The sequence below is a fragment of the Myodes glareolus genome, chromosome 13 (genome assembly GCF_982192425.1).
Source record: "Myodes glareolus chromosome 13, mMyoGla1.1, whole genome shotgun sequence".
NCBI classification, from domain to species: Eukaryota; Metazoa; Chordata; class Mammalia; order Rodentia; family Cricetidae; genus Myodes; species Myodes glareolus.
In genome coordinates, this window is record NC_142038.1 from 51286058 (window position 1) to 51300853 (window position 14796).

The following is a 14796-nucleotide window of genomic DNA, read 5'->3' on the forward strand; positions in this document are numbered from 1 at the left end:
TTCATTGGAAACAAATTGAGTTGGTGGATGGATGGATAAATGGATGGATGGATGGATGGATGGATGGATGGATGGATGGATGGATGGATGTGAAGTGAGGGAACTAGCCAGGGTTGTTTAGAAGTGCACAAACTATCAAGAAGTGGCTAGTGAGACACGTGAGTTCCCATAGGATGGAGAGGGACCTTGGGATCTAAAACAATGGCCTGTGTTTTAACGGAGACATAGAGCGGCTTTGGAACCCTCAGTTCCTCGGAACCTCTGATCCTGCCTGCTGGCTACCTCTGTCTGGTGCATTCCTGGCCCATCACCCTCACATGCTGCATTGGCCCCTGGCTCACTATACCTTCTTTGGCTGGGTCTCAAGTCACGAAGCAAAACAGCAGAGTCAGCGTGTCTTCTCCCTGCCAGATGTCATTCCCACCCCTTGGTGGCTGGCTGGGGTCAGGTTGGGAGCAAAGTGACCCATGGGGATAGGGGACAAGGCTTCCCTGGTGTCAGAACTCCAGTAGTGAAAGTAGGAGTGTTATAACCTACCAGAAGTTTTCTATGTCCCAGTCACAAAGAAGGCAAAGCAGACTGGGTAGAGGTCAGTCCTAGACCACGGTTAGATGACAGCTGTCAGTCAACCTTAGAACGAAGCCGGTTGTGAGGCTGTGCTCCAGGTGTCTCCAGGCCCTGGGATGTCCAGCGTTTGTACACACTCTCCAGCACACGTGAAAGATGCAGATACAGACGGCTTTCCCAGCCCTGTCTCTCAGTGCCGACACTGTACCAGACCCCTGCCCAGGTTTTAAAGTCTCCAGACGGTTCCCATTGGCTTCCAGAGTTCGGAACCATGAGGTGTTTTAGGGAATCTGGCACAGGTGAAAGCATGGGGCATGGGGGAAAGGAAGGATTCTGGGCAGGACTCCTACTTTGAGTCAAGAAGTTCCTGAAGGGTCACGCAGCACACTGATGTGCAAACTCTCTTGGTACAAAAGAAGAGGGAAGGAAGAGAGGGAAAGGAGGCCAGCCATGTAATTTAAAATGCCAGAAGCAGATAACTGGGAGGAAATGTTGTAACAAAAGGTTATAGACTCGCTATTTTCAGAGCGCTCTTGCAAATTCATAAGATGTGCGCTAGGTCGAAAAACAGACTGCAGACAAGAACGAACAACTCCAAAGGATAAACACAATGGGCTGATACACTTAGAAGAAGTGTTCAGCCGGCAACAGTCCTCGAATAAATGCAAATTACAACAACAAAGAGACGCTATCTTTTGCTTAGCTAATTGGTAGAGATTAAAGACGTGATAATGCCCCAAGATGGTGAGGGTGTGGAAAAAAATATAAAAACAGGCCCTGTCATTCAGTGGAGGAATGTGGATCGGGGTAGCCTTTTCCAGGGGGGCAATTTGGCCGAACAAAACGACTTTCACGGGAACCATTGCTAAGGAAGATTGCACGGCCTTAGACCCAGCAATCCCACTCTTCGGAAGATTGCCTTAGGAAACAATTGAGGATAGTAATAATCACAGCCAACCTTTATTCTGCGCGCTCTGCCTGCCAGGTTTTACATGCGTTATCTCATACACTGCTCACTGCCATCGCACAAGGCAGGAGCCATTCTTTATCTCCTGTGGTTTATGCATGAGAAAAACCAAAGCAGACAAATTAGGTCAACGACCTCAGGACCCAAAGCTAACAAGTAGCCAAACCTAGACTGGAAGTCAGGCAGTATGTGTCCCTGGATGTGGGCCCTCAGGGGTTGATTTGTAGTGGGAACACAGGGAGGGCGCGCTAAGCACCTCCCAACAGCAGTAAGTTACATAAATTAGGATACACCCACACAGGAATATTATGCAAGTGTGAAAAGTGATTCTGTGGAAAAATATTTGTGTGAATGCCAGGGAAATTTTTTGTATGCATGAAAGATCTCTAAAGGATATCAAAGAACTGATAAAATTAGTTACGCCCTGGCTATTCTAAGAAGCTAGAGGGAGATTTGCTTTATAAAATATATACTCTTCTTACATTTGAATCATATGACGATATTATGTATTAATATATATACATCTGTGCCCATATACACATGTAAGTTATGACATAGAACTTTATTCCACGGAAGTACTATTGAAAATCCCAAAGAAAAGGTTTGAAAGCCCTTACGTAGTCAGACCAAGGTAAATGAAGGCCCTTCCTGGGCTGCATCCATCCATGTCTCCCCTGAACCAGCTTCATCAGGGAACCCTTTTCTTAGTAATGATGTCTTCATCTCTCCAGACATTGTACTCTCTGTGAGTTAGGATTTGAAAATGCTGTTTTTGATACTGAACACTGGGGTCAAGAAGTCGCATTGTTTTTTTAAATGAAAGAATCGTGTTACTGGTCCCCTTTTGTTTAAAAATAGTGTGTGTGTATGTGTGCATGCATGTGTGTGTATGTGATCACGCATGTGTCCACATGCGTGTGTGCATGTGTGTGTGCATGCGAGTGTGCGGATGTATGCATGCATGTGATTTCCAAGTACTGACACAGTGGATGGTTTTGTTTGCTTCTGCCTACTCACTGGGTTTTGTCATTTTCTAAACTGAGCAAAATGACTTTCCCAGGTGTCTGTGCTTACACCTCGCCTGACAACACATTTTCAGAGAACGCATTCTTGCACTTTGTGTCTGCTCTCTGCACCTTGCCCTGATTCCCCTCTTACTTGTGAGCAAGCTTGGGGTAAGCTAGGAAGGAAGCTCTGCCTCTAGCAAGGCCTTTCTTTGCAGCCTCTAGTCCACTGTCAGGGCTCTGAGCCACAATAAGAGAGAAGACTGGTGACTGATGGCGTCTATAGGGCCCGCAGGTCCCCAGACAGTTCCTGGCGCTGGTAGACCCTCTCGTACACTAGTGGGAGAACTCCAACCCAGGTTCTGCATCCCTCAGTGAGAGACAAGGCTCTAAAAGCAGACAGCAACCTGCCACCTGCCCTACCCCAGGCTTTGGCCTCAGCTCTGTGGTTGTGTGGTCTCGGTTGAGTTTCTGAACCTCTGAGTCAGCTCCACCCACACTGGAGTGTGACACTTGCCACAAAGTTCAGGAATGAGTATACATGGAAAGTCACATGTCCTAGGAAGGGCCATCTCAGTGCAAATTATTATGTGACCCAGCAAGTAGGCCAGCATATCTTCCCCTTCCTGGGAACAAAGTCTCTCTGTCCCTCTGTGTGTGTGTGTGTGTGTGTGTGTGTGTGTGTGTGTGTTTAAAGGTAGCATGGAGTGACCCACAGAACTGACATATGGGAGTCTAGGGTATGTGGGAACAGCCTGGGGTTTCAGAAACAGGGGAGAAAGCCTGGAGCTTCCTGCCCAGGCCTGGGCCCATGCCCATTGGCATAACTGCCCTGCCTCACCTTTGACAGCCCACTGCTCTGGCTCATGTTCCTTCAACTCAGAGCTACCTCTGCCTGGTTCACCTCCTCATTTCCTTCCACAGCCAACCCTTTTGCTCTTAGCTGTCTGAGACCTGTCCCCAGGGCTAGGATGAGGGCTGCTCCTCTGGGCTCTACCACCCATACTGCAGTGGCAATGCCAGGTCACAGTGTCTGGAAGTGATAGCTAAGTCCACCATCTTGTCTTCCTGTGTTTTCTGGGCCCGGGGTGGGGAAGGGGTGAGGAAGTGGAGAGAGGAGAGACAGGAGTCAGATCTCAGACACTGAGGTCATGATCTGAATTTGAACCTCAGCTCCATTACTGACCCTCAGGGAAGTGACTTCACTCTCCTAAGCCTCAGTTTCCCTGTCTATAAATGGGTTTAAACACTGTGGTGAAGTCATGGGGTTGTGAAGGTTTTACAAGCGAATGTGAAGCTCTTGGTACCCTCCCAAGACCAGAGAAGTGCCCAGAAGTAGCAGGACCTTGTTCCCACTGAAGACTCTAAATGAGGATGGAGTTGGACTAAAGAAAAATGCCAGGAGGGGTGACTTCTAGTCTCCCCAGTTCCAGCCTCAAGATGGGGACTCTTACTGCTCGTGCCTGGCTCTGTTCCCACCACCCCCACACTAACCTACCTGCCTTGTACCCTGCAGCTACCCGGCCCAAACTGAAGAAGATGAAGAGCCAGACAGGAGAGGTGGGTGAGAAGCAGTCGCTGAAGTGCGAGGCAGCAGCGGGGAACCCCCAGCCCTCCTACCGCTGGTTCAAGGATGGCAAGGAGCTCAACCGGAGTCGTGACATTCGCATCAAGTACGGCAATGGCAGGTGAGCAGTACCTCTGCCCCACCAGCTCCAGAGCCACATCCCCAAGCCCAGCACGGAACCAGTCAGGTCCCGCTCTGTGCAAACCTTCCTTGCCATGTGCACTGCTTCCCTGACTGCTGAGCCCTTGGGACCAGGCCTGCCCTGGCATTGCAGACCGTGGACAAGAAGAATTAGGCAATTCCCAGGGCTAGGGATGTAGCTCAGCGGATAAAGTGCTTGCTTAGCATGCACAAAGCCTTGGGTTCAAACCTAGCACCACATAAAACCAGGCGTGGTGGCACAGGCCTTTGATCCCAGCACTTGGGAGGTGGAGTCAGGAAGATCAGAAGTTCAAGGTCATCTTCGGCTACGTGGCAAGTTGAGACCAGTTTTAGCTAGATGAGACCCTGTCTCACAAAAAAAAAAAAAAAAAGTGAAACAATTTATGTGTCTGAAGGTTGGACGTCACTTGACTCTGAGCTGTATTAACAGCAGAAGTCTTGCATGTCAAAAGACCTGGCATCTGTCTGAGAGATCCCAAATCTGGCAATTTGTTGGTGGAAAGTCTTTGGGGAGTCACATAAGACAAAAGACTGGGGTCCTTGGCAAGTTGCCATTTGTGGAGAGCTTAGTAAGTGGGAAGAGACCAATGACTGACATAGGGAGTCTGCCTGCTATGTGGCACGTGGACTGTCTTTAGTCCTGAATGAATGTGTCAGGACCATGGTGTGCACACTCCGTGAGTCTTCAGGCAGGGAAAGATACTCACTACCATCCAGGCAAGAGGCAGGAGGTGCGGGGAGAACCAGGAGTCTAAGGCAGCTCCTACCTGTCTGCCACTAAACACATTTCTACCCGACCTTTCTCTGTGGGCTCTGGGGTCTAGGTAGACTAAGGAACCCCTCAAGTCTTTTCTGCCCTCACCCCCCAGAGGAGCCTGCAACCACCAGCCCTCCACAAAATACAAACTAGACTGTTTATTGCTTCAGAGAGCATCAGCCTACCCACAACAGAAAGTGTTAGGTACAGGCTCAGGCTGCCCCATCACACCTCGGAGGCCTGCAACCTGAGAGGAGAAGTGGGGTTCGGGAGCTTGGCTTTGCCTCCGTTTTCCTTCCAAGACTCAAACCAAAGGAAAACAGTTACTAGAGACAAAGACAGAAAGTGGCCCAGGCAAAGAGCCATGCGGGGCGGGTTTAGATAAGAGGTCTGTGGCTACAAATAGGAAGGCTAACTCCTGAGGGTGTTACGGTAGTTAGAAAGGTGGGGAGCTTTGGGGTAGCTTCCCTCTGTGTCCGTTCTCTATAACACTGGCCAGAAATTCAGCCTAACCAACCAGGTACCCCCACTCCTCCTCACCACCCTGCTATAGTCTTGGTACCAGCCTAGACAAACTAGTAGACAGGACTCACGGAGCTAGGGCTGGAGCAGACACCTCCCCCCAGCTTCTCCCTGAATCTAAGAAGCCCAGGGAAGGTGCTGGCCCTTGTCCTCTTGCACTGCTCCCAGCATGGCTCTCATCTGACCACCCCTATCTCACCACACTGCCTCATACCCTGCCTGATGATACACACACACTCATTCGCACACTCACGTACTCACACCACTTCTACGCATGCATACTCATACACTCATACCACATTCACACACACACACACACACACACACACATACGCGCGCGCTCCACTCTGCTGAGGCACCACCAGTTCCTGCCTTTCTTTGGTCACTTTAGCCTCTCCCCCCTCCTTCCCAGCAGACTACCCTGCCCATGCCTCTTCCACCTCTTCCAAGCCAGGATCCCTGGCTACTGCCTCCTCCCCACTTCCAGCTATTGCTTGTCTCCCTTGTTCTTTCCACCACTGTGCGAGTCACCTCAGGCCCCTGTTCCACACCTTTCATCCTCCAGCCACACTGCCTTCCCCAAGGCAGCCAGTTCAGCACATCCCAGACCCTCCACCCCACGACCTCTGGGCTCCCAAGTCTGGGCCTCCCAGCTGTGCTTGGTACAGTGACACCAGTGGCCTCTCCCTGTGGCTTCTCAGCTGGCCCTCCTGTGAGTCAGACCTTCTCCCTGATTCCACTGGTGCTGCGCTTTCCCACATCTTAGCCTTCACGGCTGTCTCCCTTGGTACCAGTCGGTGATGCCACCCTCTTATGGCTTTGCCCCTCTGAGACCTCAGGCCTCCAGCTCTAGGCATGGTGGCAGATACCCAAGTTCCACATTGTGCTGCCATCTGAGCCCCAAACACCACTCCTAAGGGGTCTCTCACTCAGAATGCTCCCAACCAGCCCCTCCGCCCCAGCCTCACTAAGCCAGCTGCTTGTCCAGCTGCTCCTCTACTGTGCACACCTGGCCTCCCCAACACCCACCCCTTGCCACCTCTGCAGGTGGACCTGACCACCCTGCCCTAAATGTTTCTCATCTTCTCCCCTCCTAGCTTCTCATCCTCTCCTGCCATACTCTCGGACACCTTCCGGGCCCCAGGCCCCTTTGTGAATTAGCTGATGCAGCTAACCTGTGGGTATAGAGTATTGGCTGTGTGTCATACACTCTGCTAGAGGTTTGGGAGACACTGGTGAATAAAACAGCTGTGGCCCCTGCCTTCGTGAGGTGCTGGGCCAATTTTCAGCGTAGAATCTGGTATAATGATTAGATAGATGGATGGATAGATAGATAGATAGATAGATAGATAGATAGATAGATAGATAGATATAAAATATTATATGTGTATTACATATAATTATTATATATATAATAGCCTTTTATTATAAAAAATAATATTTTTCAGAGAAAAAAAGTTGATCAATCTTGCACCCTGTTTTGCTTATGATTCTAGTTCTTGGTTCCCTACAAATGATCCTTTCCGATCCAGACCCCAACGAGATCATCCCTTCCTTATCTGACAGCCTTGGGGCCCTTCCTCCTTGCTGGCCTAAACATCACACCACCCTGCCGATCCATCCCAGCTAGAGGCCCAATCCCTGATCTTTCCTTTCTGAACCCTGGACTTGGGCCCAGGCTGTCCCCTGTACTAGGAAAGTTGCCCCTCCTGTCCCTGGCACAGCCCTCCAAGGCCCTCCAGCCCTCCAAGGCCCAGCATGAACGCTGTGACTTGGGAATATCTATCTGCCGAGCCCTCCAGTCAGCTCATGTTCTCTGACAGTACTTTAGACCGTTCATCTCACCACTGAGCAATCCATCCCTGCTCCTCACAGGAGCGTCTGCCCCGCATCCCCCTGCTCCCCTCTAAGCCTGGAAGCAGAGATGCACAGTCAGTGTGAGGCTGAGGAGAACCTCCCAGGGCTGGCCCTCCTCTCCTGCGTGTGAGGTCGTCCCTCAAGAGGCTGAACAGGGGCCCCTACGGATGGTCCAACCTTCTAAACAACTTACTTCCTGGTAGGGCCTCAGATTCATCTGACACATGGGTGACTTAATCCAGAGACAAGGCCTAGTCAGGTCTTTCCCTTGGTGGCAGACATGGCCCCTCCCACACATGCTGCCTTCTGAAATGTTCATCCCTGGTCCCACCTGTCCTGTTAGCTGTGGAGGAGGAGGCCATGACAGGGAACTTCTGATTATCTGTGACCAAAGTGACTTCAAGAGAACTGCCCACTCCCTCACTGAGCACATCTCAGTAGCAAGGGAGCCAGAACCACACACAGAGCTAGGAGGCTCCTCTCTGAGGGACCTTTCTCTGTCCTTCCTCCCTGAGTTCCTCATGCTCTACCTGCCCGGGCTACATCCAGCGTTGGCATCTCTGTTTGCTGGCAGAGACCATCGTCCCAACAGGGGCTGACTGTCTGTCTCTGTGCCCGCCAAACTGCAGTGTCATCCAGGCCTTCCCGAGCCAGGAGAACACTTGCCCCCCGAGCCCAGGGCACGGGCCCTCCCCTGCAGAACCGCCTGTTCCCTTATTTATGAGGGGCAGGCTGGGACAGGCCCCTCAGGCAGGCAGGGGAGGTAGGCATTGAGGAAAGTGTGGGGCTGCCCAGATCCTGTCCTTGCCAGCAGAGAACCGGCTAGGGAGGGTGGGACAGCTCCCTTCGCAGGGGCAGACCTGGGTCAGCAAATTGATGGGGTGGCTGGAGTGTGCACCCTGCCTGCCTTCCAGGAAGGCAAAAAAGAGAGCCCTGAATCCTAGGGACTCCCTATCGTCCTGCGAATGAGGAGCAACCTCAGGGCCTGAGAGCCCAGGGCCACTCTCAGCGGCAGCTCTGGATCCCGTTTCCCTGAGACCTCTGGGGCCCCCATGGGTCAAGATGCCAATACCTGCTGCACCTGAGAGTTGTCTCCTCTTTTTTGTCCAAAAGGGAAGCCTTTGCCAGGCCCTGATGCCCGCTGATCCTGGTCTCATGCGCCCTTGGGTGGGAGTCCTTCCTCCAAGTCTGTACTGCTGCTTAGATGTTCTGCCTTGTCCTGCTACAAATGACATCATATGAGAAAAGCTCCCTTTAGTGCAGCTGCGGGTGGCCATGAAGATCTTGCTGGCTCTGGGTCCCCTGTGCACAAACTCTTTTGCCCTCAGCTGACACCACCTCCCACCCACCCACACCCACCCCCCCCCCCCCCGCCTATCCAGCATGCAAGAAAGTGAGGAGAGCTTTGTCCCGGGGAAGTGGGACTCTGTGGTTATCTAATTAGGTTGAGCTGGGAGGCAGATACTCGCTTAGTCAGAGGGGCCTCGGGAGCTCTGCTTAATGAAGGAAACTAGTGGATAGAGGAGGGCTGTGGGCAGGCACGCGCCCAAGGAGAAACCCAGCGTGAGCCAGGAATGGTAGGGCATATAGTTAAGCCACCGTCATCACATTGGCGAGGCCATCACCATTACAGTAAGGTCCATCAGTCTGCAGCAACCGTATGGGAATCTGGGAATGAGATGCTTGAGAAGAGGCCAGTTCCAAAGCCAAGAGGGGGTGCTTTCTGCTCAACTCTCCCCCCATTCCTTCCCCATATCCTGTCCCCATCCCCACACCAATCCTTATCCCAGCAGTATCATGGCTCGCTTTTGCGTCCCTGGGGCTTAGGCAGGACAGTGGCAGCCTGGCTATACCCCGCACACACTCCAGCCAGCTGTGCACGATCTGGTTTTTGAGCCCTCACTAAATAGAAGAGGCGGTCACAGCATGTCACACTATGTCCTATCTCGGGTCCCTGGCTTTATCCTGAGCATTTCCTGGACCCCAAAGAGCATCAGTTGCCGGTAGGTTTGGGAGCTGGGAACAGAGCCTTGCAGAACCAAGACCCTCCAAGGCAGGGAAGCCTTGAGGAGGAAGCAAGGTTTAGTTGGGATTTCAGAAAAAAGACGAAGTCAGATGCTCTGGAATCACAGCTTGGAGGAGGGGCTGCTAGGACCTTGCCTGAGACCATTCAAGTGAGAGACTGGAGGAAGGGGCTAGCCCTAGCTTCTGGTGTGTTCTCTGACCTCAGCTCCTGATCCACCTCTGCTCTGCCTTGCTGAATGTCTACCCACAATCCAAGAGCCCTCTAAGACTGAGTTTGCCCGTACATTAGAAGAGAATACCCTAATTGACCCTGAGGCACCAGACCCTGGAGTACACAGTTTCCAGCATTTGAGAGGTTGTTACACATCTGAGGATGGAGTTAAACAAAAGCCTCTTGGGGAGGCTACAGAGGGCCCCTCAATGGCAAGCCTGAGTCAACAGTAGGAGAGAGACTTGGAGTGGTACCCTGGATTGGTACAGTTGCCGTGAAGCTATCAGATAGATGCTCTCCCTGGTGTCCGGGAGTCGGAGTGCATGCTGCTGCTCTAACAGAGCATCCAGATGGGCTCACTTATAAACAGTAGCGATGTTTAGCCCACAGTTGTAGAGGGAATTCCAAATTCAAGGGTATGAGGGCCTTCTCTATACGTGTCTTCTTGACCTGCTAGTACCATTACAGTGGGGACCAGTGGACTTTGGGAAACACATTCAAGCCATAACACTGAATAGTGACAATCTCCTACTTCTCTGGATGGCAAAGGCCACTGGGAATGAGAGATGTGGCCACGTGATTTCCCTAAGAGGCCTGGCATTCTTCCCCCAAGAAGAAGTGGTTCAGAGAAACCCAGCCCCGAGAAAAAAGATGTGAGAATTCACAGAGTTAGAACATGTGTGCTTTGGCTGGATGTGTTGTCCTGAGGGTTCAAGTCTCCTCCAGCTCCAGGGCTCAGTGTACCGCCTACACTCCAGGAAAAAAAAAAAATGGCCTCAGGGCCCTTCTTCTCACCCAGCCTACACAGCCATGGTGGTTCTTTGAAACAACCACTCAGTGACCACTGATAAGGTCTACCGGCCCTGGCTCACACCTCTCTCCCTCTTTCTTCTCCCAAACCCAGAAAGAACTCCCGACTCCAGTTCAACAAAGTGAAGGTGGAGGATGCCGGGGAGTATGTCTGCGAGGCGGAGAACATCCTTGGGAAGGACACCGTGCGGGGCCGACTCCACGTTAACAGCGGTAGGTGGAGGGTTGGCAGAGCCGATGGGAGACCAGCACATGATCTGTCTTGCGCTCAACTCCCCTCCCTCCTGCTGCTGCATATCAACCCCAAGATCTCAGCCAATTCAGAGAAATGCAGTCAAAGCATAAATGTTTAGTTTTGTTATCTGGGCCTGGAAGAGCCGCCAGCTCTCATTTTAAATACCCTGAAAACTAAATATTTTGAAATCAAGAGGTGGGGGTGGGGGGAAGGATATTTTTAGAAGGCAATTACGGGAGGCTGGGTTGTCAGGAGCAAGACTTGGGGAGAGACAGGCCTGGGGTGGGTGTGAGCTGCCTGTCTGTTGCCAACTGCATCGTTGGCACCTGAGCCAGGCCTTGGGGAGGCTTGAGTACCTGGGGCCTGTGGGCAGCCTCCATTTAAGGATAACAGACCCGGCTCACTGACTGTATGCCCACTTTGAAGACTTACAGAAGAGGGCCTCGGAACTGTTTGGCTTGCTGGCTCACAGTGTCTGGCCCAGTGCCACAACAGAGAATCCCTTTCTGTTGGGTTGTCAGGCCCAGATTTGGCCTAGAAAGTGTCCCCTCTCCTCCCTGCCTAAGCTGGGCACCCACAGACTGAGTCTACCATGTAGGGCTTGCTCTTCACCACGCCCTGCCCCTCTGGCATAGGATCTGACCCTGTGCATGTTGCCCCCTGACTACACTGCCACTGCACGGCCTTGAAGTGCTCCCCAGACCCAGTGCTGACTTAAAGGGGATCCTGCCGCATTGCCAAGGCCACAAGCCAGAGCAGATCCTGTCTGCCCTATGCTCACCAGAGACACCTCAGGCTTCTCGGACTCTCGTGCCACTATGTACCAGGAGTCTGAGTCTCCATATCCTGGGCAGTATGTTTTCTAGATCTTTCTCATATCTGTCCCTTCCACTCCGTTCTCAATCTCAGGGGCAGCCGTGGCTCAGACTTTGTCCCTAATTCACAGGCAAGGGACCTCTAAAGTGCCTGTTTGAAGCCACACCCTTCCCATGGACCTCCACACAAGTGCTTACTCCTTTCCCATCTGAACCCAAGATCAGGTCATCCCCAGATGAGCTCACTCTTCATCAGTCCCCATCCGTACCCTTTCAACCCTCCCTCCCCCGCAGCCTTCCTCCTTGACCTCCTACAGTGTTACTCTGGGTCCAAACCCAGTTCTAGGCTACCCCTTGACCCTTGGCTACTCCCCAAGGTTTGGTGGCATCTCTTGAATTCCAGACTCAGACACCTATACTGTTATTGGATTTGTTCTGTACTTTGACCTCCCAGCTCAGGAAGAGCCTCAGGGAAGGGACAAGATGATGCTGGCCCCTGAGAATTCTGGTCACATCTATGATTTGCTGAGCCAGACTCTGTCTACATTGTCTCGTGTACTCTTCTTTGGGAGGGGCACAGAGAGGTTGTGTATTTTGCCCAAAGTCTAACAGCTTGCTACTGATAGAGCTCTACAGTAAGAAGGTCATTAGTAAACTTGGTCTTGGCCCTTGTGAGCCTGTTTACTGCCCTGGCCTCATGGCCTAGCACAATGCCTACCTCACAGTAGGTAGCCAGTAAATGTTATATTAAAGAAATTACAACCGAGGGTTAGGAATGTAGTTCAGCGGAGAGCCCTTGCCTAGCGTGTACAAGGCCTGAATTTCAATATCTTTGTAGTTGTTGTTTGTTTGTTTGTTTGTTGAGAATAGTGCTGGCTGTCTAGGAACTCACTGTGTAGACTAGGCTGGCCTTGAACTCCCAAAGATCCACCTGCCTCTACCTCCCAAGTGCTGGGGATAAAAGCTACCATATCCTGCTTTCAGTATCATTTTTTAATTTAAAAAAGAAAGAGGGAGCTATTCCAGGGCCTTTGTGGCCTCCTCCATGTCTCGTCCTGGAAATGGTGACAGAGGCAAGTACCTAGATCCAGTGGCTCTCAAGTTAGCTGTTCCAGTGGGATGTCCCTGGGCTTAGCACCTACCACCTCCGTGGCAGTGGGCAGGCGGTCTCTGATCTGTCTTGAACTTTGCATTTCTCATTTTATTGATGAGGACTTCGGGTTAGAACTGACAAGTATCCAACCTGAACTGACCCTAAGGAAACCATTTATTGGCTCATGAAACTAGCAAGTCCAAAGGTCATGCTGGCTCCGGATAGAAAAGTTTCAAGAACTGGGAATGGGTTGGTTTCTTTCTTTTCTACTATGAAGCAGCATCTCCCGTGTTTAGGGAGTGAAGCAGAAAGAGACGGCACCTGTCTCAGAGAGTCCCACCTCAGCCAGCCCCCACCTCTGCATCCGCCTGGGGCGGGTAGGAGAACATATTCTTATTCATCCTGCTGAGATCACATGCACACATGTTCAGGTAGATGGGGCACCATCTTTGTCAGGCTTATCTGTGTGCAGAAGGGCAGTAAAGAGGCAGAGCACCCTGAGCGATGGCCTTGTAGGACACAAAGCGAGATATCTCGCTTTGTAAGACAAAAGGAGCGGGAAGGGTCCCTGTGCAGAACGTCGCAGCTGTGCCCTCGCCATTGCGCAGGGCCAGAGTCTTGAGGGTCTGACTCACCAGGAAGCTGCAATCACAGACATGAATGACCCCTCAGCCTACCCCTTGCCAGTTTTCCATAAACTTCAGAAGCAGGTAGTGCACCTTTGGGCTGAGCATAGGATCTCATGCAGAGATGAAATTCCAGCAGCCCACAGGCTTCAATGCCTCTTGCCCCTGCAGCCTGGTGTGAGAGCAGAGGCCCAGGAGGAGCAAGAGCTCTGACATTTGCGCTGGTTCCAGCTCTGTGTCCCATGCAAGTGCCTTCCCTTCCTAAAGTTCAGCTTTCCTCCCTTAGGCGGAGTTATGTGTGTTAAGCTTCTCCCGAACTCCTGGGATTCTGAGCTTGCTGCTGAGGCTGCTCTGTGCACCTCGCCCACACACTCCCATGCATCCTCACATATACCATACACATCTCTTTGCCTGGCTGCTGTGTCCAGTCCACAGCAAGCAAGACGACTCTTGATGTAGAGATGTGGCCATAGCTGATTTCCCAAGCAGAGGTGCATGGATTCCGTGTTTACCAGAGAAACCCAGCAGATCTGCAGAAACCACACCCTGAGGAGGGGGTGGAGGGCGGGCAGCGGGCAGCTGAGCCTGCCCCCAATGACTCATCCCAAGGTGGGTTGGTGGGGCCCTGCCCAGGCCCCAGGGAAGTAGGGCCACAGGGGCAAGGTAGGGCGTCAAAGGGCATCATCCCACTCTTGGATGGCTACCTACCCCTCCATTAGGGTGGAGCCATAGTTGTCTTTCCCAGATTGGAGCAGGCCCTCCGGAAGTGGCAGCTCTAGGTCTCAAGGGAGCTTCCAGCCTCCCTGGGCTGACAGGGAAAAGGAGTCTACAGACATAGACAGAGCTTGGAACAAAACAGTCTGCATAGTGCAATCCCCTTCTACCTTACAGAAACCAGCAACCCTGCCCCAAGTGAAAGGGAACTGACCCAGGATACTAAGCACAGGGCAGGCAGCTTTGGTATGAGGTGTAGGCATGTGGTAGAGGCCCCTGGGCAAGGGAGTAGCTGGTTGAACACATCTGTACATGAACACGCTAACACATGGGTTGTATTCAGCCTGACCCCGTTCTGAGTTCCAGAAAGACACAGCCTTGGTTAGCAACATAGAACTTCAAGTGACAGGAAGGTAGAGTCCTCGGCCTGAGAACCTGCACCTCTCCCAACAAAGTAGAGGGAGGATGAACACCTGAGCCCAGCGAAATACACAGCTGCACAGCTGAATAGCTCAAGGCAATGGATCTGGACCTTAAAGAGGGGCAGAAGTCTGCCGGTGCTAAAAGCAGGATGGGCGCTGCAGCCTGGACAGCAGAGAGGCAATCGGTGCTCCCGCACAGCCTCTGTCCCATCTCACCTTCCTCCAAAGGTCTGAGACAATGTGCACCATGACACCCATGGCAACTACATCCTGGGTTTTCCCCTTCTGGTCATGTTTTCAATTAGTTTTTTTAGATGCAATTTGCATACCATAAAATTTGTCCTTTTAAAGTGTGACTCAATGGTTTTCAGTATAGTCACCAGCTTATGTAACTATCCCTGCTAATTCAGAACATTCTCATCATCACCTCAGACACGTCATG

The 14796-nt window shown here is 51.8% G+C and overlaps 1 protein-coding gene across 3 annotated transcripts in view; it reads left to right on the forward strand.

The window, feature by feature from the left end:
* Positions 1-14796, forward strand: part of Nrg2 (neuregulin 2) — a 184582-nt gene that overhangs the window by 143626 nt on the left and 26160 nt on the right. For all 3 annotated transcript variants that reach the window (XM_087896150.1, XM_087896148.1, XM_087896149.1), the window contains exons 2-3: positions 4055-4226; positions 10544-10662. In XM_087896150.1, the coding sequence (XP_087752276.1) occupies positions 4055-4226; positions 10544-10662 (291 nt within the window). The remainder of the gene's footprint in view (positions 1-4054; positions 4227-10543; positions 10663-14796) is intronic.